Source organism: Erinaceus europaeus, chromosome 7 (assembly GCF_950295315.1).
Source record: "Erinaceus europaeus chromosome 7, mEriEur2.1, whole genome shotgun sequence".
Lineage (NCBI taxonomy): Eukaryota > Metazoa > Chordata > Mammalia > Eulipotyphla > Erinaceidae > Erinaceus > Erinaceus europaeus.
In genome coordinates, this window is record NC_080168.1 from 13,051,885 (window position 1) to 13,079,849 (window position 27,965).

Consider the following 27,965-nt stretch of genomic DNA (forward strand, 5'->3'; position numbering starts at 1 on the left):
AAACTTCAGTAATAAAACAGGGAACATAGTGAAAACCCCAATGCAGAAAGGCCAGAGATGTTAACAGGCACTTCACTGAGAAGTCACTAGAAAAGTTTACATCTAAAACAACAGTGAGATACCAGTAGACATGGGCTGGTCTTGCCGAAACCCACAGCACTGACATCAACAAATGCTGGTGAGGTTGTGTAGCAACAGGAACTCTCATGAGACTACACAACAGTGCAAAGGCCAGGTGGAAGACATGTCAGTTGTTTCTCTAAGTCAAAATGTGTTCTTAGCCATATGAGCCAGCAGTCACATTCCTTGGCGTTTACCCCTCAGAAGTTGAAGACATACATTCACATGATAATCTGCTCATGAGCTTTTATAGCAACTTTCTTCATATTTGCTAAAACTTGGAGCCAACCTAGATGTCCTTCAGTAAGTAAATGGATAAAGCATGATACATCTAAACAATGGAATGTTAGTTGGCACTAACAAGAAATAAACTAAACTTTCATTTCCATGAAATGAAGTAACAGAAACTATAGTGCATGTCACGAAGTAAAAGGAGCCTCTGTTAAAAAGCTATATGCTGTCTGATTCCAGATATATGACCTTCTAGAAAGGGCCAACTACAGAGACAAAAGGGGTGGGGGGAGTCAGCATTTACTAGAGATTATCAGGGAGAGAGGATGAGTAGGTAGGATCACAGAAGATTTGCAGCACTGAAACCACCCTGTATGGTGCTGCAGGTCATCAGACATTTGCCAGATGCACGGATTGCACCGCGCGCGGGCACACACACACACACACACACACACACACACACACACACACACACACACACACACGCACCCGGGAACCATGAGACACGAATGGATGAGCCCTGTGCTCTGTGTGTTAATGACAGTGACAGCAGACTCACGCTGCTGGTGGGACTACTGTGCACGTGTCAAGTGAGGAGTGTTGGAGGAGAAATCTCTTTATCTTCTACCCAGTTTTTCTGTGAACCTAAAACTGCTTGATGTAAAGTTTATTTTTTTTAAAAAGTGTTTTTAAGGAGTAAGGAAACAGCTCCATGGTTCGCTGAGCTTGAGGTCCTGCATTTGATCCCCAGCACTGTATGGAAGCACCATGGACAGCACCACGGGACCCCATGGATGGTGGAGCAGTGCTTTGGTGTCTTGTCCTTGTCTCTCCTTCTCTTTCCTTCTAGGTATATAGGATGATGGAAGTGGGCTGTGGAAGTTGTTTGCACACACAGAGGCTCCTTAGCTCCTTCCCTGGTGCTTCATAGATAAATGGATGAATAGAATTTGTTTTGAAAGAGGCAAATGAAAGAAGGGGCCCTCCTTGGCCTTGACTGCCACTGTGTCCTTTAGGGGCTGGCAGTCCCACTGCCGTGGACCCAGCCTTAGCTCCTCCATCTACCATGGCTCCACCCAGCTGTTGGCAGTCTTCAGTTCCATAGTGGAAGTGGCCCTATGTATCACCTTCTGTCTCTGCTCCAAAGAGAGCCAGCACAACTATGTGTGGTCCCAGGGGAGTCCTACCTCCCTCCCCCCTGGCCCTTGACCATATTCTCTGTCTCACCACATCCTAGAATATTTGAGTGAGGCCCAGAGCTTAGTCAGTCACTGGAGGACTGGACTCAGATCCTCCCGCCATAAGCTCTGTGTGGGGCATCTTCTGATGTCCCAGAGCAAGAACACCAAGGCAGAGGGAGATGGGGTACACAGGGCTTGGGACTCAGAAATGCACAGCTGCAATCAGCCCCCTCCAGGACTGCATGGCTGGAAGGGCTGGCCATGTCTTTATCCGAGTAGGGGACATTCTCTACCAGTGACCAGTGACGGGGCTCATGACAGAACAGCCATATCCCTGCATAGGCCCTGGGGCCTGTTCAAACCGCAGCTCAGTGTTCTGGAATGGCCGTGTGAGCTCTATGCCTCACAATATCTCTGACGCCTGTATGTAAAGGGGGGACAGATCTAGGTGGCCCTAAGTGGATGAAGCACATGACCCATGGCTGCCTCAGCCCAGCAGTTCAGGAGCTCTCCCTGATGCCTTCCCTCCCTGGGCTGTGTTGCCAACCCCCACAGCCCCTTGTCTGCATGGCTGGCATTTCCGGAGCACAGTGCTGGGGGTTGGGAGGCATCCATCTGCGAACAGATTCTTAGAAGACTTGTTCAACATTTTTAAAAAGCACTGATTTGGGAGTTAGGCGGTAGCACAGCGGGTTAAGCACATATAGCGTGAAGTGCAAGGACTGGCGTAAAGATCCCGGTTCGAGCCCCCGGCTCCCCACCTGCAGGGCAGTCGCTTCACAGGCGGTGAAGCAGGTCTGCAGGTGTCTGTCTTTCTCTCCCCCTCTCTGTCTTCCCCTCCTCTCTCCATTTCTCTGTCCTATCCAACAACAATGGCATCAATAACAACAATAAAAATAAATTTTAAAAAAAAAGGACTGATTTGGTGATGGCCAGGTGGTGGTAAATCCAGTTAAGCACACACATTACCATGCACAAGGACCCAGGTTCAAGTCCCTGCTCTCCACCTGGAAGGAGGAAGCTTCATGAGCTGTAAAACAGGCCTGCAGGTTTTTCTCTCTCTCTCCCCCACCTCTCTCCCTCTCTACCTCCCCTTCCCTTTCAATTTCTATCTGTCCTATCAAATAAATAAAAGAAAGAAATAGAGAGAGAGAGAGAGAGAGAGAGAGAAAGAAAGAAAGGAGGAAAGAAAGAAAAGAAAGGAAAAATGGCTGTAGCTTATAGCAGCAGTGGATTTGTACTGCCAACACCAAGTCCCAGTAATAACTCAGGTGGTGTTAAAAATAAATAAATTTTAAAAAGATTGATTCACACTGGCAAAACAATTCCCTTGGGTAATACATTGTTTTGCCATGTGGACAATTCAGGTTTGAACCCAGCCCCCACTGTACTGAGGGAAGTTTTAGGGTTCTCTTTCTCTCGCTGTCTCTTTGCCTCACTATCTAAATAAAAAGAGAGAGTTTTTTTTATTTTTATGTAGTTTTATTTTTATTATTGTTACTTTTTTTTTTTTTTTTTTTTTTTTTTTTACTATACCACTGCTTACCTCTGGCTATTGTGGTGTGGGGGATTGAACCTGGGACTTCAAAGCCTCAGGCATGAGAGTCTATTTGCATAACTATTATGCTATTTAGCCCCCCACCCATGTATTTTTATTTTAATGAAAGAGATACTAAGAGAAAGGTACAGAGAGAAACCAAAAAGCACTGCTTAGTTCTGGTTTATGGTGGTGCTGGGGATTGAACCTGAGATCTTAGAACCCTGAGCATGAGAGTCTTTCACAGAATCATTATGATATTTTCCCTGTCCCTAATTTATTTTAACAAGAGAAACACCAGAGCACTGCTCATCTCTAGAAGATGGTGACACCACAGATTAACTGACTGGAATCTTGAGGTCTCAGGCTTAAAAGTCTGGTCTGTACCTCCCCTGGCCCCCCAGATCCAGATGGTAAAATACACACCCTGGCATAGTGGTCTTAGGAGTTAGGCCTTTTTTTGTGGGGGAAGCGTGTGTGATTAGACTGTGAGGATTTAGTGTGCCATTAAAGGAGTCCAGGGAGCATTCTCACCACCTTGTAGGGTCTAAGTTCAAACACCAGGCCATGCATGGGAACATCTCTCGCCCCACCCCTCTCAAAACCACCTTACTTTTGAGAGTCTAAGAGTTTGGTGGTATGTATATAAGTGATAGATGTAAGTAGTTTTCAGGGCTTTTCATGGGAGTGACTTCTACAGCACTTGGTCTCTTAGTAAGAATACCCAATCTGCTCAGACAACGGAGCCTCATTAAGATCTCACCTAGACCACTCCACCTGCAAACACAACTCTGGTAACTGATCCACTTCATGTGGCCTTGGGTTCAAGACATCCCATCCATGCCTCCCTGAAGTGCAGTTGACTGAACCTCTTAGGGGAAGGAGACAGACCTCCAAAACCCCCAGTGTGTTGGAAGGAGAAAAAAAAAAGTAGCCATCTCTTCATTTCTAAAGACCAAAGTGAATCCATGCAAAAGCTCTCTCCTGTTAGAGGAGTTGAGAAAAGTGCTTCAGATTTGCACACTGAAGACTCAGTCCTGCTTCTGGGGAGCATCTCAGCAAGTGGAGCTCAGGACCTGAAGGCCTGAGGCTCCCAGTTTGATCCCCACTATTGCATGTGTCAGAGTGGCACTCTGGCTTCTCTTTCCCTCTCATATGAAACTCTCTCTCTCCGTCTCTCTCTCTCTCTCTCTCTCTCTCTCTCTCTCTCTCGTGATTGTAATAGCCAGATCAATCCTAAAAGTGAAGGAACTTCAGCCATCTGCCCCCTTCATAACTAGGAACTGCATTGCAGTGCCAGAAAATGAAAAATAAAACCTGGATTAAGTCACTAAGCCTGTTTCCTTTCCTGTTGTCTTTACTATGGTCTCAGGATTGTCACTGTTCTAGAATTTTCGTTGGGACTCAGCTCTGAGGTTCTGGAAGTGGACAGAGGCTGGTCTTCTAGCCTGGGAGAGGCATTGGGCTCCTGCCACCTGCTCTGCCCAGTCTGGCAGGGGTGCAGGACCAGGCCCACTCCCTGGACAGCAACCCCCTGCGCCTCCTGCTTCCCTCAAACCGCTGCTCTGACCTGCCCTCCTCCGAGTCTTTGTTTCTTAAAGGACTGTGGCCAGGAGCAAGGCTGCTGTTTCTGTTTCCACTTACTCTGCCCACAAACAGCTTCTGCAGAGCTGGAAAGGCTGCCCCCCCGCACACACACACATGCCACCCCACCCCCAGGTTCTCTGTTTTCTTTTGGCCAAACCATCTCTCCCTGTTCATCAGATCAAGGTGGGGGGGGGGGGCCTTGCCGATTGCACCTCTACAGGGAACCCGCCCCTGATTTCATCTGAGTCACTGATGTTAAGTAACTTAACTGATGTTAAGTCAGCAGTAAGCTTGCTTGACTCAGGGAATTAGCTTCCAGACCAGAACAGCCTGCAGTGACCCAGACCTGGGGTCCAGGTTCTCCTTGCTATCCCTGTGGGGTTCTTCTTCTTTGGGATCTCATCCACAGTAGTAAGTCTTTGCTTACTTTACTTAGCAAGAGGGTAGACCCAGGAGGAATGATAAATTTAAGAGTTTCCTACTTAAATCCTGTGAAACACCACTCTTTCTTTATGACAAAAGACAGGTAGCCAGGGGAGACTGTAATGCAAACACACTCTCATGCCTGCAGTTCCGAGATCCCACGTTCAGTCCCCTGTACCACCTTAAGCCAGAGGTGAGCAGTGTTCTGGGAAAAATAAAATACAAAAGATGGGCACCTGTTAGGATAGGGGACAAATGTCTAGAGAATTTAGCCCTGTGCTTCTCATAAGAGGCAACATGCCTACAGCTGAGTGCTCCCCTCTGCCCTCTCTGTAGGGAAACACACTCTAACTTGACGCGGTAATAAGTGCCTTTTAAAAAACAAGTGCACCGAGTCTTCAAAGCAAAAGGGAACCTAAACAGTTGAAACCTGAGCCTAAATCCTCGGCCTTATTGGCCCCAGCACTGGTGTTATTTTAGGTGTAAAACAACTCAAGTGAGAGCTCTCCCATAAATCCCAAGGCTCCTTCTGGGTCCTGCTTTATAATCAAGATCAAAGATTGGAGTTGGAAGCCCGCCCCGATCGGAGGCCAAGGAGTTCTGAGATGTTCCTCTCTGACCCCGGCTCTTGTCGAGCGTGGTGGTGTTTTGCTAGTGGCCAACCGTGATTCCAAGCCTCGGTCGAGGTCAGAATTCATGGAAGTGTTGAGATGAAAAAGAAAACTCTGCAAACAGAGAGCTTGGCTGGCAGATGGAGGATGATGTCTTTAAGCCTGAGTGTGTGAGTGGGGAAAACCTCGAAGTCTGCAGAGAGAGGTTTCCAGGCTCTGCAGCCGGTGGGTGCATAGGGTGTGTGGGGTCTGCAGTGGCCTGGGCACATGGTATAGAGTGACCCTCACAGCCCTGCCTGCACTGGTGGACCCCCACGGAGGTGGCTGTCAAAGCCCCCTGCCCCTCCCCACCCACATGACCTCTTCTCCCCTCCTGTGGCCCTTTCCGATGGTCACAGGGCTGTCCTGGCTCACCCACAGCTGACCTGGGGCCTCCGCCCACTGTAGCTTGAGCAGCTGTTTCTTCTCTCCGGGTTAATCTAAGCTTTTACGGTGTGGTCACTGCCCCCACCCAGCGGCCTTGGGCAGCCACGTATTTACCAGAACGCTCCATTTCTCTCAGCAGCCCCAAGCCCTGGTCCAGAATGCTTCGAAAGCCAGTGACCTCTCCTCACCAACCCCTGCCCCCACTCCTGTGACCAGCTTTTTTTTGTATTCCCTTTTATTGCCCTTGTTTTATTGTCGTAGTTATTATTGGTGTTATTGTTGTTAGATAGGACAGGGAGAAATGGAGAGAGGAGGGGAAGACAGAGAGGGGGAGAGAAAGATAGACACCTGCAGACCTGCTTCAGCACTTGTGAAGTGACTCACCTGCAGGTGGGGAGCTGGGGGCTCGAACTGGGATCCTTACGCCAGTTATTGTGCTTTGCACCGTATGCACTTAACCTGCTGTGCTACCACCCGACTCCTGCAACCAGCTTTTAAGCTCTGGCGTAAGCCAGCTTGGGTCCTGGCCTCCACTCAGTCTCCTTCCAGTGCCCCCTTCTCTGCCAGAGGCCTGTTCAGTGGGTAGTGACTAAGGATGGCTGTGTGCCCAGTGCCATCTCCCTGAGACACACAGGACACCAAGCCTGCTCAAGTAGGTCACCGGAACAGACCAGTGGCAGACAGTGGAATCATCCTGGGCTCTCTGTGCCAGGATCTAGAGAAGTTGCATGGGCCTGAGCCATTGTCAGCTCATGCCCTCCTGAGAGGCCCAGAAGTCTTCACAAGGCAGCTGGGCTTTGAACGGCATGTCCAGGTGTGAATAGTTCACTTGGAGGCAGACAAAGGTGTTTGTTTGCAGAGGGGATTGTGGGGGAGGGGGGCCTTCCAGCAAGAGGCTAGAGAAGGCCTGGAACACTCAGGGAGAAGCCTGGGGTTTGGAGTCACTGACTGACCCTTGCAGGGGAAGTCAGAGAGAGGCCTGGAGAGGCACTCTCATCTGGAGGGTGTGGAGGGGACTGATGTGGCCCCCTTTGACTTAAATGGAAGACCACCGTGTGGCTGACAGAGAATGAGGCCAGGACTGGGGCTAGCTCAGCAGGGAGAGTACATGCCTTGTTATACCCGAGGCCCTGCGTCTGAGCCCCAGAACCACTTTGGAGCACCATGGACAGCACCAAGGGTGCATGGTGAATGGGAGAGGAGTAGTTTGGTGTCTACCCTTCTTCCCCTCCTCTGTTTTGGTCTTTCCTTTCCCCCCTCGCCCCCACAAGGACATGGAGTAGAAACCTTGGCCCACTCATCTGTACCCCACATACCTGAGACCCTTGGTACATTTGGTACATTCCCAAGTGCATGTAACCAGGTGTGCCATAGACTTGTTGAGAACTAAGGTTCCCACTGAGACGGGGTGGGTACATAGAGCCTTAGCTTGAACAGATGAGGAATCTTTATCATTCCATCATGAAGCAAGACGGCACCCAGCTCTCCCTTTTGACAGTGTCCTCTTGTAGCTGACTATGTTTTGTCATGTGACACACTTGACCTTGCAGGCAAAGGCTAACTTTCAGTTCACATTTTCATATTCATGAAAAAAATCGGGGGCCAGCTGGTGGCATACCTGGTTGAGTGCACACATTACAGTGTGAAGGACCCAGGTAGTGGTGTAAACACAGACCAATGGAGAAGAACAAACAGATCAAATGCCCCACGTGTATATGGGCAGTTTCTCTTTTTTCTTTAATTGTTGTGACATAAGTTTATGATACTGTGTATGGTCAGCCATACACACGTGTGCCAAGAATGTACCATGAAGAAAGGATGGTTTCTTTAATAGGTGGTGTTGGGGAAACTGAATTATGTCCACACGCCAAAGTATAAAACCAGAACCCTGGGAGGCAGGCGGTAGCACAGCAGGTTAAGCGCACACGGCACGAAGTGCAAACACCAATGTAAGAATCCCAGTTCAAGCTCCTGGTTTCCCACCTGCAGGGGTGAGGGGTCACTTCACAAATGGTGAAGCAAGCCTGTAGGAGTCTTTCTTTCTTTTTTTTTTTTAAATTATCTTTATTTATTGGATAGTAACAGCCAGAAAGTGAGAGGGAAGGGGGTGATAGGGAGAGAGACAGAGAGACACCTGCAACACGGCTTCGCCACTCACAAAGCTTTCCCCCTGCAGGTGGGGACTGGGGGCTTGAACCTGGGTCCTTGTGCATTGTAACATGTGTACTTAACCAGGGGGTACCACCACTGGTGTCTATCTTTCTCTCCCCCTCTCTGTCTTCCTCTCCTCTCTTGATTTCTCTCTGTCCTATACAACAACAATGACATCAATAACAGTAATAATATAACCACAACAATGATTAAAAAAAAACAAGGGCAACAAAAGGGAAAAAATTAGCCTCCAGGAGCAGTGGATTCATGGTGCAGGCACCGAGCCCCAATAGTAACCCTGGAGGCAAAAAAAAAAAAAAAACAGAACCCTATCTCACACCACACACATGAATCAACTCAGTGCATGAAAACCAAAGCATAAGGCCATATACTCTTAGGTATAGAAGAACTCAGCTGAAGTAGCTGTGTCCTAAAGCACAAGGTATTCTTGAGTTTAAAGCTCTGGTTTCAGTATATGGTAAAATATCATGATTTTCCATTACTAAAATGTGTGTTATTATTGAGAGAACACTGCTCTGCCACCTGAGGTGGTGGTGGGGATCAAATCTCGGGCGGTAGCGCAGAGGATTAAGCACAGGACCGGCATAAGGATCCCAGTTCAAGCCCCCGGCTCCCCACCTGCAGGGGAGTCGCTTCACAAGCGGTGAAGCAGGTCTGCAGGTGTCTATCTTTCTCTCCCCCTCTCTGTCTTCCCCTCCTCTCTCCATTTCTCTCTGTCCTATCCACAACAACGACATCATTCATAACTACAATAATAAAACAACAAGAGCAACAAGAGGGAATAAATAATAAATTAAAAAAAAATTTTTTTAAAGACCATAGACTCTTCCACTGACCTTCTAGGATGTGTTTTTGTTGTTGGTTTGTTTGTTTGTTTTGCCTTCTGTTACCCATTTGTCTCACTTCCTCAGACTCTTGAGACTTGTGGGAAAGCAAGTCTTTCATGCTTGGGGTACTCTGGGAGCTCAGGCCTGTGACCACAGCCCTGCTCCTGGGCCACTCCTAGGCCTGGAGACACCCCTGCACAGGTGCTCACAGACGGTCCTCTTCTGCTTGCAGGTCATCCCCATGCTTCCCAGGCTCTTGTGCGAGGAGCTGTGCAGCCTCAACCCCATGACCGACAAGCTGACCTTCTCCGTCATCTGGACACTCACTCCGGAGGGCAAGGTAACAGCCCGTTCTCTGGATTCCCGCTATGATTCCTAAGGCTGGACTGGAGCCCCAGGTGACAGGATGGGTGGGACAGGGGCAGCACCCAAGAGAAAGACACCCATGAGTTCCCCAGCTGCTGCTAGGCCCCAGAGCTTGTTCAGTGGTGCGACACAGGGCTTGTAAGCATGAGGTCCTGAATTCAGTCCCTGCTGCTACATGTGCCAGACTGATGCTCTGATTCTCTCTCTCTCTAACAGATCTTTTTTCTAATGGGTTAGCAGTATTTATAAAACCATAAGTTCTCAGGGGTATAATTTCACACCCAGCATGATGTATGTGAGTCACCACACCCTCCCCCAAAGTCCTACAACCCCACCCCACCCCACAGCCACCGTAGTCCTCACAAAGTCTGAGTGATGGCCATTTTCTTTTTTTTTCCAAGTTATTTTGGTTTAGTCATTTATGTTCCATATATGAGCAAAAGCACTGTGTGGCTGTCCTTCACCTCTTTATTTATGACACTTAGTATGGATGGTTCCTCCAGTTCCATCCATTTTATCCAAAATGATACAATCTCAACTTTTTTGATTGCAGAGTAGTGTTCCATTGAATATATATCCTTTAACTTCTTTTTTTCCCCTGCCCCCAGTCCCTTAACTTCTTTATCCAGATATCTGTCCTTGAGCACTTGTGTTGCCTTCATATTTGGGGCTGTTGTGAATAGTGCTGTTCTAAACACGGTGCATATGTTTTCAGATCGTGTTTTCAAGTCTTTGGGTATATGCCTAAGGAGCGGTATTGCTAGATCATAAGGCTTTTCCATTTTTATTTGTCTGAGGACTCCACATACTGTTTTCCATAGAGACTGCCCCAGTTTGCGTTTTCCCCAGCAGTGTACCAGGCTTCCTTTCTCTCCACACTGTCACTTATCCCTCTGTCATCTCCGGGTTTGTTGATGTGAGCCATTCTCATGGGTAGGCATGAAGTGGCATCTCCTTGTGGCCTTAATCTGCATTTCCCTGGTGATAAGTAACGTGAAACATTTTTTTCGTATGTCTGTGGGCCATCTGGATGTCTTGCTTAGACAACTGTCTGTTCAGATCTTTTTCCTGCTTGTTTTTTTATTATTATTATTCTGGGTTGTTTGTTGTTTTATTGCTGGGCTAGATGGCTTCTTTATGAATTTTCTATATTGACCCCTTATAAGATGTGTGATGTGAAAATATCTTCTCTCAGCTGCTTGACTGCCTTCTCTTTGTGGAGGTTTCTTTCAATGTGTAGAAGCTTTTTTAGTTGTATGTGTCCATTTGTTTTTTTTTTCTTTAATTCCCCTGGTGTTACATGTACCAGAGTGATACTCTGGTTGTCTCTCTTTTTCTTATTCTTTTTATTTGCTTGTTTGTTTTTTTAACCAAAGCACTGCTCAGCTCTGGTTTATGGTGGTGTAGGGGATTGAACCTAGAAGTTTGGAGCCTAAGGCACATAACCATTATGCTATCTCTCCCACCCTGTCTCTTGTTAATAAATCTTTTTTAAAAATTTAAATAAAATAAAAAAAAAGAGTTTTCCCCCAAAGCAACTAAAAGCAGATGACATACTTCCAATGTGCTGGGTGACGGGTGGCTGCAGAGTCATGTTGTGCAGGAGAGAACATGCAAATAAACTGGCGGAGGCAGGGGAGCAGCCTGAACGCTGTGTGGAGGGGGACTAAAGGATGGGAAGAATGGGGAGCTGCAGACAGCTGGGGTGGGGTCAGCCATGGGTGCCTTGAATGCCAGTCACAGATGATTGGCACTGGGGCTCCTCTGAAGTGAAGAGAGAGGGAGGAACTGGGAGAGTTCAGTGCTGCAAGGATGACCTCAGGGTGGAAGGTCTCTGGAGGCGAGTCACCTTAACGAGAGGGTGCTGTAATCTGGGTAATAACCATGGGCTGAGGACTTGGAGCAGACACTCCTGAAATGGAGGAAATAGATGGATCAGATATCAGGCAGCCCTGAGTCCAGGAAAAAGACCCGTCCCCTCCCAAACTCTTAAGCGTTGGAAAATAGGGCCCCAAGTAAACGAGCTGTGGTCCCCCCACCCCGTAGAGTGTTGTGCAATTCCTAACGCTCTCGCAGAGACATTGTAAGCACAGGGCGAATGTTTCTGCTGTAATACTAAATGGGAGTTTAACAAAGTGATACTTAATTATAAAGAGGTTTCAAGTCAAGATGGGGGATCAAATACTCACATTTGCTTTCATTCCCTCCCAAAACCTCACTAAAACAACAACGAAGAGATTTCTTTTAAAGACCTAAACCCACAAGGACAAAGAGAATGGGAGAGGAGACAACAGCAACAAAAGTTTGGAAGCTGGGAGGCAGATGGATGAGTGGTAACTGACTTAACAGTGCCGAGAAAGCTGAGGCCCAGGCCAACAGAGGAAGACGCCAAGAAGCAACTCCGTTGACACGGCAGGACCTCCCCCCTCCCCATAAAAACAAAAAATCTAGAAATTGACAGCACCAGGTAGCACTGTAATATGGGAGAGAGGTGGGAAAAATGAATAGAACTGGTTGAATGTTGAACTGAAAAGATGGCCCCTCCTGTAATTGAGAAGATCAGAAATGTATTCTTTGGACGGGAACAGGAAAGGATGTCAGAGCTAGGAGGCTCTGAACACAGCGATGGTAGAGGTGCCCTGGGGAAGAGTGAATGGATGTTGGCATATGAAATGTTGAGTCCCAGCTTCCTCCCCAACCAGCCCCAGATTCCCAGGAACCAAGCCTATACACTTGAGTCAGGGGATGGGAAAATATCTGTTGGAGAAATCTGAGCAGTGAAGGATAGCCTTGCAGATAATCAAATAACCTCAAGGGTTTCCCAGTGAATGGCTGAGCTGTAAAGCTGACAGCCAGTGAGTCTACCCTCACCATCAGAGGATTTTAGAACTTCATTAAGATCACTCTTCCAGTCTTTCACCTTAATATAAGAAGAGACAGTCAAGAGAAAAGCATCTCATATGAACTTGAAAACTAAAACAGGCTACACAGAGGGAAAGAGAAACAGTCGTTATAGCCTCCAAGAAGTTTTTAATTTTTTTCTTGAATACAAAGTGGTATCCATATCAAAAGATCTAAGTAATTTAAAGAAGCATTCAGAGGGGAAATAGAAGTTCATGGAAATTAAAAAAAAAAAAAAACCATAGAAAGAGTGAGTAAAACTCAGATTCTGCTTGGAAGATAAAGCTGGGGAGTTGGACCACAAAGATATAGAAAAGACAAGGAAATTAGGGGCCAAGATATCCAACATCACATCAGTGAGTGGTCCAGAAAGAGAGAACAAAGGAAGCAGAAGAGTCCAAATGACCATCAGAATAACTCAAGGGGGTGGGTCTCCAAATTTAAAGTCTACTGCCCAGCCCAGATGTGGGAACCCAGCACCTCCAAGTCCATTGCCATGAGATTGCAGAATACCAAGGACAAAGAAAAGGTCCTACACAATGGCTCTTAAGAAGGAAATAATAATAAGAAGAAGAGTCATATCTACATGATCAGAACTCGGAATAACTTAAGACTCTTCTCCCATGACCCATGAAAGTAGAGGGCAACGATTCAAGTTTCTGAAGGACTGTGATTTCTACACCAGACTTCTGTCCCTGGCTAAGCTGCTAATACAGAGTGAGTGTCAGAAAAGGCAATTTTCCACGAAGCAAAACCTTAAAAGTATGGGCTTTTCATGCACCCTTTCTCCGGAAGCTATCAGAAAAAGTATGTCAAGAAAGAGGAGCATAGAGGAGGATTCTAGAAGCAAACTAATGATATTTTCCACTGTGGAACTCTGGTCAGGGCCACAGCAGGTCCCCACCTGCCGTGTCAGTATCAAGGTCAGTATTAAGGCCTTCAATGATCTGGAAAACACATCTGACCTTGGGGACCTTGGTGTGTACACAGGGACACAGGAACCCCCAGTAGGACACACAGCTGACTTTGAGAAGCCCTACTGTGGACAGCTGCTGCAAAGTTTGGGGTGGATGAATGTTGGATAGTATGCCAGCTCCCCCTGGCTTCTGCTTAACCATATGCCTATATAGGGATAGATTTAATCCCATTCAAAGCTTTGGTCTATTTACATAAATCACTTTTACATTTACATAAAGCACTCCAGGGCATTGGTGGTTCAGTGATAGGATTCTCGCCTGCTCTGCCCCCTCCTTGTCACACTCTGATTTTCACCAGTCACTTTTCTCTCCACCCTCTCTATGTCACATCCTGTTTCCACCCTACTTGGCAAGTATATATAAAGACTGCATTGTGAGTTTTAGGGTACCTTGAGTTTAGCTTAGCTCGTCTTAGATTGTGCTGCGTCCAGCATGAATAAAGAGATACTGCCTACAGCTCAACCATGAGTCCCTGGTCGTCTGTTACCCACCCGTGAAGCCAGCCCGGCGAAAACAACATAGCCCGTGCAAAACAACAGATGAATGCACAAGGCATAAAAGGAAAAAAGCAGACTGACTCAAACTGACTCAGACTGGACCCAGTGGAAGTAGTGGATTTTCAGGATTCTAGGAGTTCACTCTGCTCAGAGGTCAGGGGCCAAAAACCATTTTGTGGGTTTGCTTGGGGAAGGGGGAAAAAAAGCCCTTCTAAAGCAAAAAGTGTATGAGCAGTGGCTGAAGTTGAACAGTAGCAAAGTAGCATTTAAGTGGGCAGTATAAAAATGTAAACAGAGGGGGTCGGGCTGTAGCGCAAAGTGCAAGGACCGGCATAAGGATTCTGGTTCGAGCCCCCGGCTCGCCACCTGCAGGGGAGTCACTTCACAGGCAGTGAAGCAGGTCTGCAGGTGTCTGTCTTTCTCTCCCCCTTTGTCTTCCCCTCCTCTCTCCTTTTCTCTCTGTCCTATCTAACAACAACAGCAATAACAATAATAATAACAACAACAACGATAAACAAGGGTAACAAAAAAGGAAAAATGGCCTCCAGGAGCAGTGGATTCAAGTGCAAGCTCCCGGCCCCAGCAATAACCCTCGAGGCAAAAAAAAAAAAAAAAAAAAAGTAAACAGAATTCCCAAGTGGCCCCTTTGCAGAGGCTTCAGGGGGAAGAAGGACACAGGGTGATGTCTATTCCAACAAGCTTTTCACAGGATCTTAATAGATTCTTTCATTTAAAAAAAAAAAGTGAAAAAAATTTTTTTTCTATTACTAGGACTTCACTGCTTCAATGTAATTTTGTCATGAATAAAGAGCAAGACAGAGACAGAGGGAGAGAGGGAAAGATGCCACAGCATCATAGCTCCCCTGGTGCTGTGGGGTTCAGACTTGACTCTGGGTCATGACAAAAGCAGGAGCACTAGCCACTGAGCTATCTTTTCTACACTCATTGAAAATGTGTTATTTTGAAATTTTCCAAACATCCACAAAAGTAAATAGCCCCAGAAACCCACCCTCACTGACTCCCAAATTCAACTACTATCAATTTTCCCCTTTTCTAAGATACTTTCTAACAAGTCACATGCATCATTGTCATTTCACGCACACATTTCAATATATGACTCAAAAGAATGTAGGCAGGTTCTTAGCTGGCCACACCGCCCATGGAACAGCTAACAGTTAACATCACAACCCAGTCCTGAGCTACATTTCCCAGATGTCTTCTGTTGATTTGTCCACCTTGGAGTTAAGTGATTTTTATGACTCCTGTATCTGACACTAAATTGTGTTTTGTTTTTTTTTTCCCCAGAGTTCAAGGGCAGACACGGCCTGAAATACAAAGAAAAAAAAAAAAAAAACTGTGAGGCCAGTGCTCTAGCCATAATGTCTTGGTGGGGGTGGGAACATGCACAGGGAAAAATGAATGGAAAAAGACCAGGAGGAACTCACACAGAATGCCGACAGTGGTTGTGTTTGGGCAGTGAGACTGTGAGTAATTACTTCTACTCCTCGGTATTTCCTAATGCTTTTTGAAAACATGGGTTACTTTTATAGGTCCACAAATACTTGTTTTTGCGACCATTCAACTGAACAGAAAATAGTAGCCCCTCGAAGAAAGGCGCATTTGAGTTCACAGAAAGCAACTTGCAGTCTATGTGCTGCCAGCCAGGGTTCGACCCAAGAATGAACAGGCTGCCTGGCCTCGTGAACTTGGAAACTCTGAGGGGCAGAACGGAGGCAACCCCTGAAACTCAGCAGCTTTTGGGGGTGGCTGTTGGAGGTGGCGTCCTGTGAACAGATTTTTCTGACCAGATTCCACGTGAGAGCCACACCAAGTGGGAGGCACCCTGCTGGGACTGTGGCCATCCAGACACCCTGCCCAGCCCAGGAGGCCATGTGGGGTGAAGCCTGGTCAGAGCCAGCAGAAAGGGGTGGGTGAGGATGAGGGTCTTTTACAGCCCTGACATGAGAGGTCAGGTTCTAGACACGTCTCCCACGGCTGGTGCAAGACACTAGAAGGGGCTGGAGTGAATGCAGCTGGAACTGTGCTCAAGACATATTGATGGTGGGGCCTATGAGGAGACCTGCCTTGCCATGTGCACAGCCCAGGTTCAAGCCCCTGGCATACTACATGGGGGAAGCTTTGGTGCTGTGATGTCTCTTGTCTTGTCTGTCTAGGAAGGCATGGCAGAGGGAGCATGTCCATGTCCCCAGTGCCCATTCAGAGCCACTTGTGAATTCTGAGAGGCCCTGTCCCAAGCCCCTCTGGCTTCTCCTGAGCAGGGGTGGCCCTGAGTTTGCTCCCACCCTTTGTACCCACTAGTTCTCTCTCATGCAGCATGGGGGGAGGGTGAATTGACAACCCCACACTCCTGCGGTTCCCAGCCTCCTGTCCCCCATTTTATCTATGTCCTCACAGGCAGAGAGGAAGGAGGGATGACCAACAGGAAAGAGAGACTTCCTAGCATTGCCCCACCATCCCTGAGCACCCGTGGCGGCATCCATGGCACTCTCAGGTAGGGCTGGGGCTCAAACCAAGGGCTTCACACAAGGTCAGGTGTACACATTCCCCTCAGCTATCTCCCAGCCTTCTAATTTCCTCTTTGCTCAGACCCTTCTGCATCTGTTTCTGGCTCCCTGATGTGGAGAGGTGTCAGAGGATGCAGTCCATACACTCTGGCCTGCCTTTCTTTCTCAGAGCCAGCCCCTCAATCCTTATGGCCCCCTGCTCCTCCAGACCAGGCCCCATTTTCATTCTGTCAATTTTAAAAGGTGTGCTTATCTGTTGACTACAGAGTGTGTGTGTGCAAAAGGGAACCAGCACATCACTCCAGCTCGTTCAATGCCAGGGTTAAATCCAGGACCTCAGTAAAGTCCGATACTCTACCACTGATTCACTGCTCTGACTGGAATTCCTTCTTTTATTTATTTGGCTCAAACCCAGGGCCTCACTCATGATCAGGCATGCCCTATATATGAGAAGACACTTCCCAGCCCTTCCCATTATGTACTGGTGGCAGACCCCTCCATAGGCCTCCTCTCCAGTTTCCTGCCTGCTCCACCCACCCAACCCCACTTGCCCTCAGAAAAGCTGCCAGCCTCCTCTGCCCTGATTTAGGCCAGGCCTCTGAGGGCAGCATCCCCCCCCCCACCAGGCCTTACAGTGGCTGGGCACGTAGTGGGGAAAAGGGGTGCTGTAGAGAGCCCTTCTCACGCCCCCCGAAACCTGTCCTTTCAGATTCTGAGTGAGTGGTTTGGCCGCACCGTCATCCGCTCCTGCACCAAGCTGAGCTATGACCACGCGCAGAGCATGATCGAGAGCCCTGGCAAGAGGCTGCCCGAGGAGCAGCTGCCCCCCATCGCCCCAGAGCACAGCGCCGAGGACGTGCACCAGGCCGTCACCCACCTACACGGCATCGCCCAGCACTTGCGCCGGCAGCGCTTCGCCGATGGAGCCTTGCGCCTCGACCAGGTGGGCCCCCTCTCCCACCTTCCCCTCTCCCTCCATGGAAACCCCATCCTCTGTCCAACCCCCCACTCCCCACTGTCCCCATCAGGCAAGTCTGTGACCAAGACTCCTGGCTGATCTTTTTGCAAAAGCTTTGCATTGGAATGCGCAGTGAGGGAGTATCCATTTGTGAGTGTTGTATCAAACACTTGCTCACGCATGTGGTTCATCTGAAGTGGGCTTCTAGAAGCAGTCAGCCCCCTCCCTGCGCATTTCCCCACCTGCCTGTCCACACTCAGCTGCATGTCCATGGGTCTGACAGTGGAATGTGTTCCAAAAACCCCCACAGACTGCTCAGAGAAGTCAGGGGACCTGGGGAGTCCTGATCAGGCTCCAGCCAGTGAAAGAGCAGCCTGTTCCGTGGAAGATAAGTGTGTGAGTGTGGCCTGGGGGACCAGCCACACAACCCCGTGCCGGAGCCCTACTCTCAGCCCCTGTCCATGACCCACCGGTGCCCGTACACACACCCCAGCCTTCCTACCCCATGATGAAGTGGCACGCCTGAAATACAAAGATGTCTGGCTGAGTGCACACATTATTACCCCGCACTAGGACCTAGGTTCGAGCCCTCACTCCCTACCTTCAGGGGGGAAACCTCATGAGAAGGGAAGCAGGGCTGCAGGTGTCTATCTCTTCCTATCTCCCTCTTCTCAATTTCTCTCTGTCCTATCAAAGAAAATAGAAAAACAAGACAAAAAACAGAAAGCACAGAGTAGCACAAGCCGCTTTAGAGAAGCTGTTCTTGGTCTGCATGGCCTAGGTTGGCAGAGGCAGCTGGCTGGGAGCACTCCTGTCTCCTCACAGCAGAGTGGGTGGGCTTGGGGCGGGGGGGGGGGGGGTAGGAGACCAGTGCTTCCTGCAGTTAAGCAGCCAATTCTTGATCAGTGCTGCGCTTAGTGGGGGTAGAGGCCATGAGCAAGTCGGTTCAACCAGGCTCCGTTGTCCCCTCTCATGGGCAGCTAGAAGTGACCCCAACCCACAGGACTGGAGTTCTGAAGCTTCTGCTCAGCCTGATCCTGCCCAGCCCACAGCCAAACCCACTATCTGGGGCCTCTCCACTCTGTGTGACCAATCTGTCTGCAGGTGTCCATGCATTTTAAGCTCATAAGAATGTCCCAGCTCCTTCTCTCCTGTGTAGTTGTGTTCCAGAAGTAAGCGCCCTATTCTGCTAAAGATGGTCCACACAGGGTGCCAGGGAGAGGCAAGAGGTGCCCAGGCCCCAGGGCCTTCTGCCCCAGGATTCCTGCAGGCCTAACCATCTGAGCCATGAGCTCATGGTAGATGCCCATGTGTATGGGCAGAGCTGGTCCCTTGCCCTGACCTGGCGAGTCCTCAGAAAGCACCTGGGCTCTGGGATGGCTCAGTGGTAGAGCCCAGTACTTGTGGGTATGAGGACTAATCTGAGTCCCTGGCACCACATGAGCCTGAGCAGTGCCCCGAGCTTTCTGTCTGTCAGCAGTGTTACTGGGTGCCCAGATGCAGGCAGTGCTGGTAACGATGGGAAGGCTCCAGAATAGCCCCGGCTCCTGGTGTGCGGCACAGCCAGGCCCCTGGGAATGCCCAGCATGTAAAGACGCACCAGGTTGGGCAGGGACAGCGTGGCCCCAGGGCTCACTGGGCACTGAAGACCGGGAAGGGCATGTCAAGCCAACTGCTGGTAACAGACAGGCCAGAGCAGAGGGTCTGGGTTCTGTGCTCAGCATGCCCAAGGCAAGGGGCAGGGCCAAGCCTGGGTCTGCAGGGGTGACTCAGGGAGCCCTGTAAGGATCTAGAAACTGCGGCGGCCTGCTCACAGGTGTGACCGGAGTAGAAGAGGTCCCCAGGGGCAGGGCTAGAGCAGCTCGTGGACTCCTGCCCCCAGCCAAACTCTCCTGCCTCCTCCCAAACCATCCTGGGGCAAGGCACCAAAAACACCCCGTCCCCCAGGACAGTTGTAACTTGACAGCCTTCTTGTCTGCTGGTCCCCTGGGTGTAAGTGCGCAGGGTTTAACTGTGGACAGCATATCAGGGAGAGAGTTCTAGAATCAGTGAGGGTCAGTGAATATTAATCATCCTGTACCTTAGTAATCATATTTGCAAAACACTGTCATCTATAAAGACCTAGGTTCGAGCCCCCCACCCCTGGCCACCACATAGGAGCCTCATACAAAGGGGAAGCTTCACAAGCAGTGGAGGGATGTTGTGGTGTCTCTCCTTTCTCTGTCTCTCCTTGTCACCTTCTGTCTGGAAAAAGGAAATGGAGAGTCTTTTCCAGGAGTGGTGGAACTTTGCAGGCATGAAACCCTGGTAGCAAAGAATAGATAGGACTTCCCAGCTGAGACTCCCTCCATGGGCACCCAGGCTCTCTGGGGTGGGGGGAGCATAAGATTCTCGTCCCCCAAATGCTGGAACACCCCCTTTTGGGGGAAAGAGATGGACTCTGTATTTTTCACTTTAGTCTCCTCTGGATTCAGGGAACCCCAAGGCGCAAACCACTGGGGATCAGAAGCACGGCCTAGTTGTCTGGAAGTCGCCCTCACTGCCACCTCTTAAGCGAGCTGGTCAGCACTTGCAGCCTGTTCACACAGGTGTGGGAGCCCACACTTGTCATTGGGGATGTCCCCCTGGGTGTCCGTGATTACAACTCTGCCTAGAGGTGGCTGCATCTCATCTCACATTTCTCAGAAAGGAGAGGGGCAGTGGGCAGGAACTTGTCAGAGATGCAGACTCAGGCTTGATGGCCAGCATGCTTCAGTCAGATCTTTCTCAAATCCCCAATGTGTCCCTGGCATGCTCAGAGATCTGTGATGGGGAGCCAGGCTGTGGCACACCTGGTTGAGCACACACATCACATTGTGCAAGGAGCTGTGTTCAAGCCCCTGCTCCCCACCTGCAGGGGTGCCAGGCTAGCGGGGGGGGGGGGGTTGCCTCTTCCTGGGCATGTACTGTCTGGGTTGGAGAGAACTCAACTGGAGCCAGCCTGGGCTGCTACTCACTCAGCAACACGGGAGAGATGACTCACTCGTGGCAGAGTGGCAATGCCATGTCTTTATTGCTCAGAGAGCCAGCGCTTTTAAATGGTAGACCCAGAAGTGGCAAGTCGGAAACGGAAATGGCTAGGAAGGGGGCGGAGAAAGGCAAAAGTGGGCTGGAAAGGTAGGAACTTCCTTAGCAACTGTTTCGAGGGTTTTAACTGGTAGGATTAATATTACACTGCAGGCAGAGAGGGTCTCTAGGTAGAAAGAAGATAGATCAAAGGAATGGAATGGGTGGGGATCTCTCAGGCAAAACAGTGATTATGTAGATAGGCCATATTATCAGGAATGCAGGCTGCTTTGTGAGGCTTCTCACAATTACCCGACACAGGGGGGATGTTTCATGAGTGGTGAAGCATCATCTCCCCCTCAATTTCCCTTAATTTCTGTCTCTACCCAAAATAAATAACATTTTTTAATTTTTTATTTATAAAATGAAAATATTGACAGAACTACAGACATTAATAACTTGTTTTTTAAGAATGCCTTTTAAAAAGAGTTCTGTGGGCGCCAGGCAGTAGTATACTGGGCTAAGCGCACATAATGCAAAACGCAAGGACCTGCACAAGGACGGGGGGGGGGGGGTGTTTCACAGGTGGTAAGACAGGTCTGCAGATGTCTGTCTTTCTCTCCCCCTCTCTATCATTGCCTCCTCTCTCAATTTCTCTTTGTCCTGTCCAACAATAAAAGCAACAACAGGTGGTCCGGGAGGTGGTGCAGTGGAATAAAAAAGGTTGGACTTTCAAGCATGAGGTCCTGAGTTCAGTCCCAGGCATCACATGTACCAGAGTGATGTCTGGTTCTTTCTCTCTCTCCTATCCCTCTCATTAATAAATAAATTTAAAAAAATTTTGAGAAGCAGCAACAGCAACAACAACAATGGAAAAAAGCCTCCAGGAGCAGTGGGTTCGTAGTGCAGGCACTAGGACCCAGTGATAACTCTGGAGGCAAAAAAAAAAAAAAAAAAAAAGGAAGGAAGGAAGGAAGGAAGAAAGAGAGAAAGAGAGAAAGAAAAGAAAAGAGTTCTGTGACAGAGCCTTAGTTGTCAGAAGAGAAACTTGCCACCTGAGGGCTGCAGACACAGCATAATAATTATGCAGAAAGACTTTCAGGCTTGAGGCTCCAATGTCCCAGGTTTAATCCCCAGCACCACCATAAGCTGGAGCTATGCTCTAGTCTGTCTTTTCCTCTGAATCTCTCATTAAACTAAAAGCAATTTTAAAAGAAGAAGAAACTTCCCCCCTGAGTCAACTCAGTACATTTGAAAAGGATTCTGTGTGCCTATGAGACAGCCTCATCAGATAAACACAGGAGGGGCCTGGAGGGAGCTCATTGGGACGGGCATGTACCTTGCCTGTACGCAGCCCAGGTTCAAGCCTTGATATCACATGGGAGGGCCTCAGCAATGGGGGAAACTCTTGTGCTGCGCGCTCTCTCTCTCTCTCTCTCTCTCTCTCTCTCTCTCTCTCTCTCTCTCTCTCTGCTTATCCAATCTAGAATTTTAAAAAAGGAAGAAAAGGCCTGAGCAACATCTCCCAGGGAGGGCACCTATCTTGCTGTGTGTGCTCAGACTTAGCTTCCAGCACCACAGGAAAGTGCCAGAGCCCCTGAGGCTGCTCTGGTGCTGTGTGTCTCTCCCTCTGCCTCCTCATCTCTGTTTATCACACTCAGGGAGAGAAGGGGTAAGGGGTGAGATTAGAGGAAGCAGGAAGTAGCTACAGAGAAGTGAGCTCTAGGCAGACCAGGCCCCCCTAGCCACCGGGTATTATGTCCCCCTGTGCCCTGAACCCCTGTGTGCCCCACACCCTTATGCCCTATTCCCCTTTGCCCTGCACCCCTGAACCCCATGCTCTCATGTGCCCTCAAGCCCCCGTGTGGTGGCTGCAAGTGGCTCCTGCCTGAGGCTTCTGCTCTCACCACACTGCTTTCTGTCAGAACCCTCGCTCACTTTCTGACTCCTGCCTGCCTGCACCTGGCACCTTCCTAACTGATGGGGAAGGCCTGCTCCCAGCCTCCTCCACCTCCAGCCCTTCCTGAGCTTCGAGAAACCGGAAGAGGGCAATGCCAGCTCCTGCCTGTGTTTACTCACAGCCCACCCCTGCACTTTCTGCATGACTATCATCAGCCTAGCCACACTGTCCTATGGCCATGTCACCTGGTCCTTTTCCACTGGCTTCTCTGAGACCAGGAGTCCCCCTCCTTTTTCGTGACCTTGAGGTCTTATACATATGTGACTTCATCACTCCTGGACCGAGTATTTTATTCTTCTGGCCTCAGCTAGAAAGAAATTGGAGGGTGGGAGTAGAGGAGGAGGCACAAGACTAGCTTCCCCTGGTGCCATGGCATGCCTATGTGGTGCCAGGGTTCACCCCCAGGTGTGCAGTTAAGCAGGCATGCGCCCTCCCTTGGGAGCTGGGGCTTTAGTTGCCTGCCAGCGGGCAGCTGTGGCCCAGGCAGAACAAGGCCCTTCTGGGGGGAGCTGCCCAGACAAGAGGAGCCAGGAAGTCTCAGCCCCCCAGGCACACGGGGAGATGGCAGCACTTCAGAGGCTCTCAAACACTCGTGGGGTCACTTCCTCAAACTCAGCAATGCCCCCTCAGGGGGCCTGGCAGGAAAAGCTCCTGGAGGCAGACAGGGACACCCCCAGCCTGCCTCCTCAGACCTTAGATGTTCAGGCCTTTCCTGTCTCTTGGGGAGATTCCCTTAGGGAAGAGGACTTTCTCTGTGTCTTTCTTTCTATCTCTCCATCTCTCTTTCTTCTTTGCCAGTTGGGTTATTGCTGGGCCTCGGTGCCTGTACAACTCCACCACTCCCAGTGTCTACTCTTTTCCCTTTTTCTTTACTCCAGATAGAGAGACACAGAGATATAGAGGGAGACAGTACAGCATTGTCCACCACTCAAAGCTTCTCCCCTCAGGCACTTCCATGCAGTGGCCAGCCCAGGGCACGAACCTATGTCCTTGTGCATGATAGGGTGTGTGCTCTGCCCAGTGAGCCACCTACCAGCCCCGAAATGCCAGTTTCTAACCCCCCCCCCCAAAATGAGGTAGAAATGGTTTGTGTGGTGTGCTGGGGCCCCCCGCCTGATGCCCCCACCCCCAGGCACTGAGGTGGAGCCTGGTTTCACTTGGGATGAGAAAGCTCTCCACAAGGTGGCTTCTGCGTCACTGCTCATGTCACATCTGAGAGCGTGCCTGGAGGACTCTGGCTCTAGTCTCCAGCATGGCCTGGGGACAGCTGGAGACAGCTCTCTTGCTGGTGTACCCATAGATTTGGATGAGGGTGCTAGGGACCCCTCCCAGACCCTGGCTTCTTGGGCCAAGGACTTGCTGGTAACTGTCGCCAGGGCCTGAAGGACCCTGGCCCCACAGTGTCCTCTCTCAGGACCCTGCACACCCTCACTGTGTCACACTCCACACAGCTGAGCCGGGCCCAACAGCTGCGTCTGGCCTCTGACGGCAGAGAATCCTGCGCGCAGGAGGCGGCAGGAGGGGTGGGTTAGTGGGGCGGCAGGACAGAGTCCTCGCAGCTGAGCCTCCAATTCCCACCGTGACAGCCCAGGCGGGGGCTGAGTTCAAGCAGCTGGATGCTGCCCCAGTAATGTCCATCTGTCTGTCCTCAACTACCCTGCCAAGCTCTCTCCCCCATTGCCACTTCCATTGCCTCTTGAGAGCCTTTGGCTTCTTAAAGGGGCATGGGGCAGGGAGGCCTGGGCTCAAGCTCTGGAATCACATGGGAGCACCCTGGGTGGCGGAGCAGTGCTTTGATGTCTCACCTTCTCTCTCTTTTTCTCTGAGTAATTACACCAAAAAAACCCACTTGGGCCAGGGAGGCCACTGAGTGTGACTGTCAGTGAGTGAAGGCCTAGTTCATTCCCCAGCGCTACATAAACACAAGCACTGCAGGATAAGATGGGGTTGCTGGGTGTCTGTCCTGCTCAGCAAGGCCCTTTCCTTCAACAGGCCAGCTGCTATCACTGTCTATGTAGCTTATCAATGAAAACACGCTTGCATGAAAATACTGAAGAGCCCGCAGCTGGGCAGGTGGCTCAGTGGTAGAGCATGGGACTTGTAAGCACAGGGTCTAATCCCCGGCCCCACATGTGTCAGAGTGCTGGAAGAGGCCAGACTAGAAGGAAGATGAATGCACAGGAAAGGCCACAGTGGGAGGGAGGGGTTCCCAGCAGTTCCTGGTGACTGTGACGGGAAGCTGGCAGGGGCGTTAATCTGACCCTGGGTCTGGGACCCAAACCAGGACTGTGTTGCCACAGTCAGCTTTGTGCCGGAATCCCAGCAAGCACCCCTCCACCTGCTGCCTCCCCTGGGGCTTAGCTCTTCCAACTGCCAGCCAGCTTGCCTACTCCCCTGCCTCCTGACTACTGAGGACTTGCTGGTCCCAGCATATCTGTCCCTGTCCCTGCCCCGAGGCCTGGCTCTGAACTCACTTTGGGGACATGCTTGTCTGCTGGTGACTGTCCCACCCAGACTCCCTTGCACACTGTACAGCTCCAGTCACTGGTCATTGAGTAGCTGTCAGCCAAGCACCACAAGGCTGAGAGACAGCCCTTGCTCTGGTTAGAAGGCTGCAGTGTTGGTCAGAGGGTCCTACCCGGGCCCTAATCTGAAGTCACTGTGATTCAGTGAGAGAGGAGGGGAGGGGATGGTGGGGTTAGACCTGGAAAGGGTGGGGAGTGGGGCATGGTGGATATTCCTGGTGGATACAGCTGGGTAGCCCTGGTCATGGTGCCTCCTGACACAGTCCCTGTTGCTCTGGGAAGCAGAGCAGGTATCAGCCAGGGGCGCCCTGAGCCTGCAGTGCCTTGGGGCTGCTGGGGAGAAACACTTCATCTGCTCAAGGTCAAGTGTTCCTGGAGGTGGAGAGCAGTAAACTGGGTGCTCACACACTTGAGTCAGAATTCCATGTGTGAGGGTCAGCTTTCAGGGGCACTGAGTAGCCAGCATGGAAGCCTGTCCCCCGCTGTGAGCCCAGGGACAGCCATCCAACACACACCCCCCTGCTTTCTCAGCGAACCCCAGCTGATTGGCTTTTTCTTTAAAAGACTGACTTCACTCCCAAGTCCTTTTGAAAGCAAACATGTCAGTGATCGATGAGGCTGTATTCTTCCACTTCAAAGAGGAGAAGTAAGCGGGCGAATGCCAGCCGGGGGAACCAAAAGGTCCAAGGGAACGGGGGGCGCATGAGGTGACCCCACCATCGGGAGGGGTGCCCTGGAGCCCACCCTGCTGATGCCATGCAGAGGCAGAGACAATGGCACTTTCAGTAAATCACTGAGGCCCCTGAATGCCCGTTGTTGTGTGTTTTCAATGGCTTGGGGCATGTGGCCTCGGATGGGCTGCAGAGTGTGGGTTCCCAGCCCTCGCCTACCCCACCTCCACATGGAGACTTTGAAAATGGGATTTTTTTGGGGGGGTTGTATTTCCATAGCTGGTCAGTTAGGGTGACCTCATGGGTGGTGGGGAGCCCTGTCACCCTTCACACATTCAACTGCTGAGCCACGCTGAGTTGGGTGGGGTGCCCACACAGTCCCTTGTCTGGTCTGGAGCCCCCTTGATCTCAGTTCCCTCCTCTGAGTTCAGCGTGCCGGTGGGAACCTCACATATACCCCTTTACCCCCGGCTGCCCTGGACTCTAGGCCCTGCTGCAGAGCTGGCCCTGAGGAACTGCTTGGACTGAGGTCATGAGACCCCAACCCTGCCCCGACCATTCTCTCATGTGGAGGCGCAGGGGGAGCCCCTTGTGTCAGTCCCATGTGTGCTCGCCTGGGGACAAAAGGGCAGGGAGAGCTGGGATTATCTGAGAGCCTGCCTTGGCCATTTCCTCTGTCCTCTGCCATCTATGATCCTTCAAGGCTTCCTTCCCCACCCCAATTCCTGATTAACAACAATAAGCACTAGAACTAACAGAGCTCCACCTTGTAACCTGCATACAGGCCCCACCAGGTCCTTGGCTCCATAGCATGTCCAGAGCACCGTGGCTGGGAGGGGCAGGACTAGGGGTGGGCGCACTCCTGGCTCCACCACTGGGTCCTCCTCGCACAGTTATGATTTCTCGGTGCTGCCACTTTCTCATTGAGACAGACAGATAGATGGAGGGGGAGACACCTCAGTAGCAAAGCTTCCTCCACTGCTGTAGCATCTCCCATGTGGCACCGGGCCCAGAAACTAGCTTGCCTGCATGGCAGTGAGACGGCACCCTACCCCCTGAGCTCTCTCTCTGTCTGCCCACTAATTTTCTCAGGTGTTTCTTGGTGGTGGTTGTTGGTTTGGGGCTTGCTTGTGTGTTTATGCATTTTATGAGAGAGAAGCCAAAGCATCGCTCCAGCACCAGAGGTGCCAGGGGTTGAATGCAGGCCCTGTATACACAAGTCCTGCATTCTGCTGCCTGCTGTCTCCCCACCCACTTGCTGGTTCTTGCTGCTGTTGTTGTTTTTGTGTCCTTCTACAATCTGAAGGTAGATTAAGTTCTAGTCTAAGGATAACTTTGAAGTGTGGTTTGATTGGGCTGTCAAAAAAAAAGTCACGATGTATTTCTCTGTCTTTCTATGAGAATGCCCATTCCACCCTCAGAGACAGAAACACGAACCACTAGCTCTTCTGTGCTGGCTTCACCCAGTGCCACACTGGGCAGAGGCAACCCCAGAACTGCCCTGGCCCCACCCAGGATGCCCCCCCCAGCCCTGGATTCCCAGACCCCATGCCCCCAGCACCATCCAGAGCTCTCAGACCAGGCAGCCTCAGTCAGCCTCTGCCTCCAGGCCTGTCACTAGAGAGCCCCCCACGAGCATGGAAGATTCTAGAATAAGGCGCGAAGCTGCCCAGGAGGGAGGCAGCCCTAAACGAAAAGCCAGCTGTGGGGCTGTGGACGCTGCTGGCTGGCGCCCCACCAGAGGCCGGCCAGCACTAAGGAGCGGGGTTCGGCAGGGCGGCCCCCCAAGCCAGCAGAGGGCTGTATTTTTCTTGAAAGCCCGAGGTGCCAGAACTCGCCGTGATTACGTTACTGGAGCGGAGTCCTCCTCTTGCGGTTTGCGGAGTCGAGCGTCAGGCCGGCGGGGCTGCCTTGCTCTTTTCTCACTGAGTTTTTCCAGGTCAGAAGCCGAGCTCAGGGCGGGGAGCAAATCCTGCTGAACGAGCAAGTTCTTTCTTAAAAAGCTCCCTCCAAGTCCAAGACGACTCTGAGTGGACTCGGGAGCGAGAAACCTGAGCCGCTGCCATAGACGGGTTGTGAACTCGCGAGGGCCAAGTCCACAGCATCTTTGTCTTATAAAAGAAAGCAAGAAGGAGATGGAAAAAAAGCAGTCGCACATCCGGGATCCAAAGCAAACAGCGAAGACCAAAGAAGAAAAATGAAAGAGCCCCTCGAAGGGAAGGGCAGGAGGGCTTCCTTCTAATGAGGCTCCTGCGCCCCCGCTGGGCCCAGGTAGAAGTCAAGAGGCACCTCTTGGGTCTTTCTTTTTATTTTTTTTAAAGAGGTCAGAAGTGGCCCCACCAAGATGTGGGGGCAACAACAGTGGGATCTGCCCCCTTTGAGCTCCAGGAAGAGCTGGACACCCCAAGAGCCCAGTAGACTGAGG

General features: G+C 50.5%; 1 protein-coding gene across 6 annotated transcripts in view; it reads left to right on the forward strand.

The window, feature by feature from the left end:
- DIS3L2 (DIS3 like 3'-5' exoribonuclease 2) overlaps positions 1-27,965 on the forward strand; it is a 259,999-nt gene that overhangs the window by 217,283 nt on the left and 14,751 nt on the right. For all 6 annotated transcript variants that reach the window (XM_060193785.1, XM_060193786.1, XM_060193788.1 and 3 more), the window contains 2 exons: positions 9,348-9,455; positions 17,091-17,324. In XM_060193785.1, coding sequence (XP_060049768.1) covers positions 9,348-9,455; positions 17,091-17,324 — 342 coding nt within the window. The remainder of the gene's footprint in view (positions 1-9,347; positions 9,456-17,090; positions 17,325-27,965) is intronic.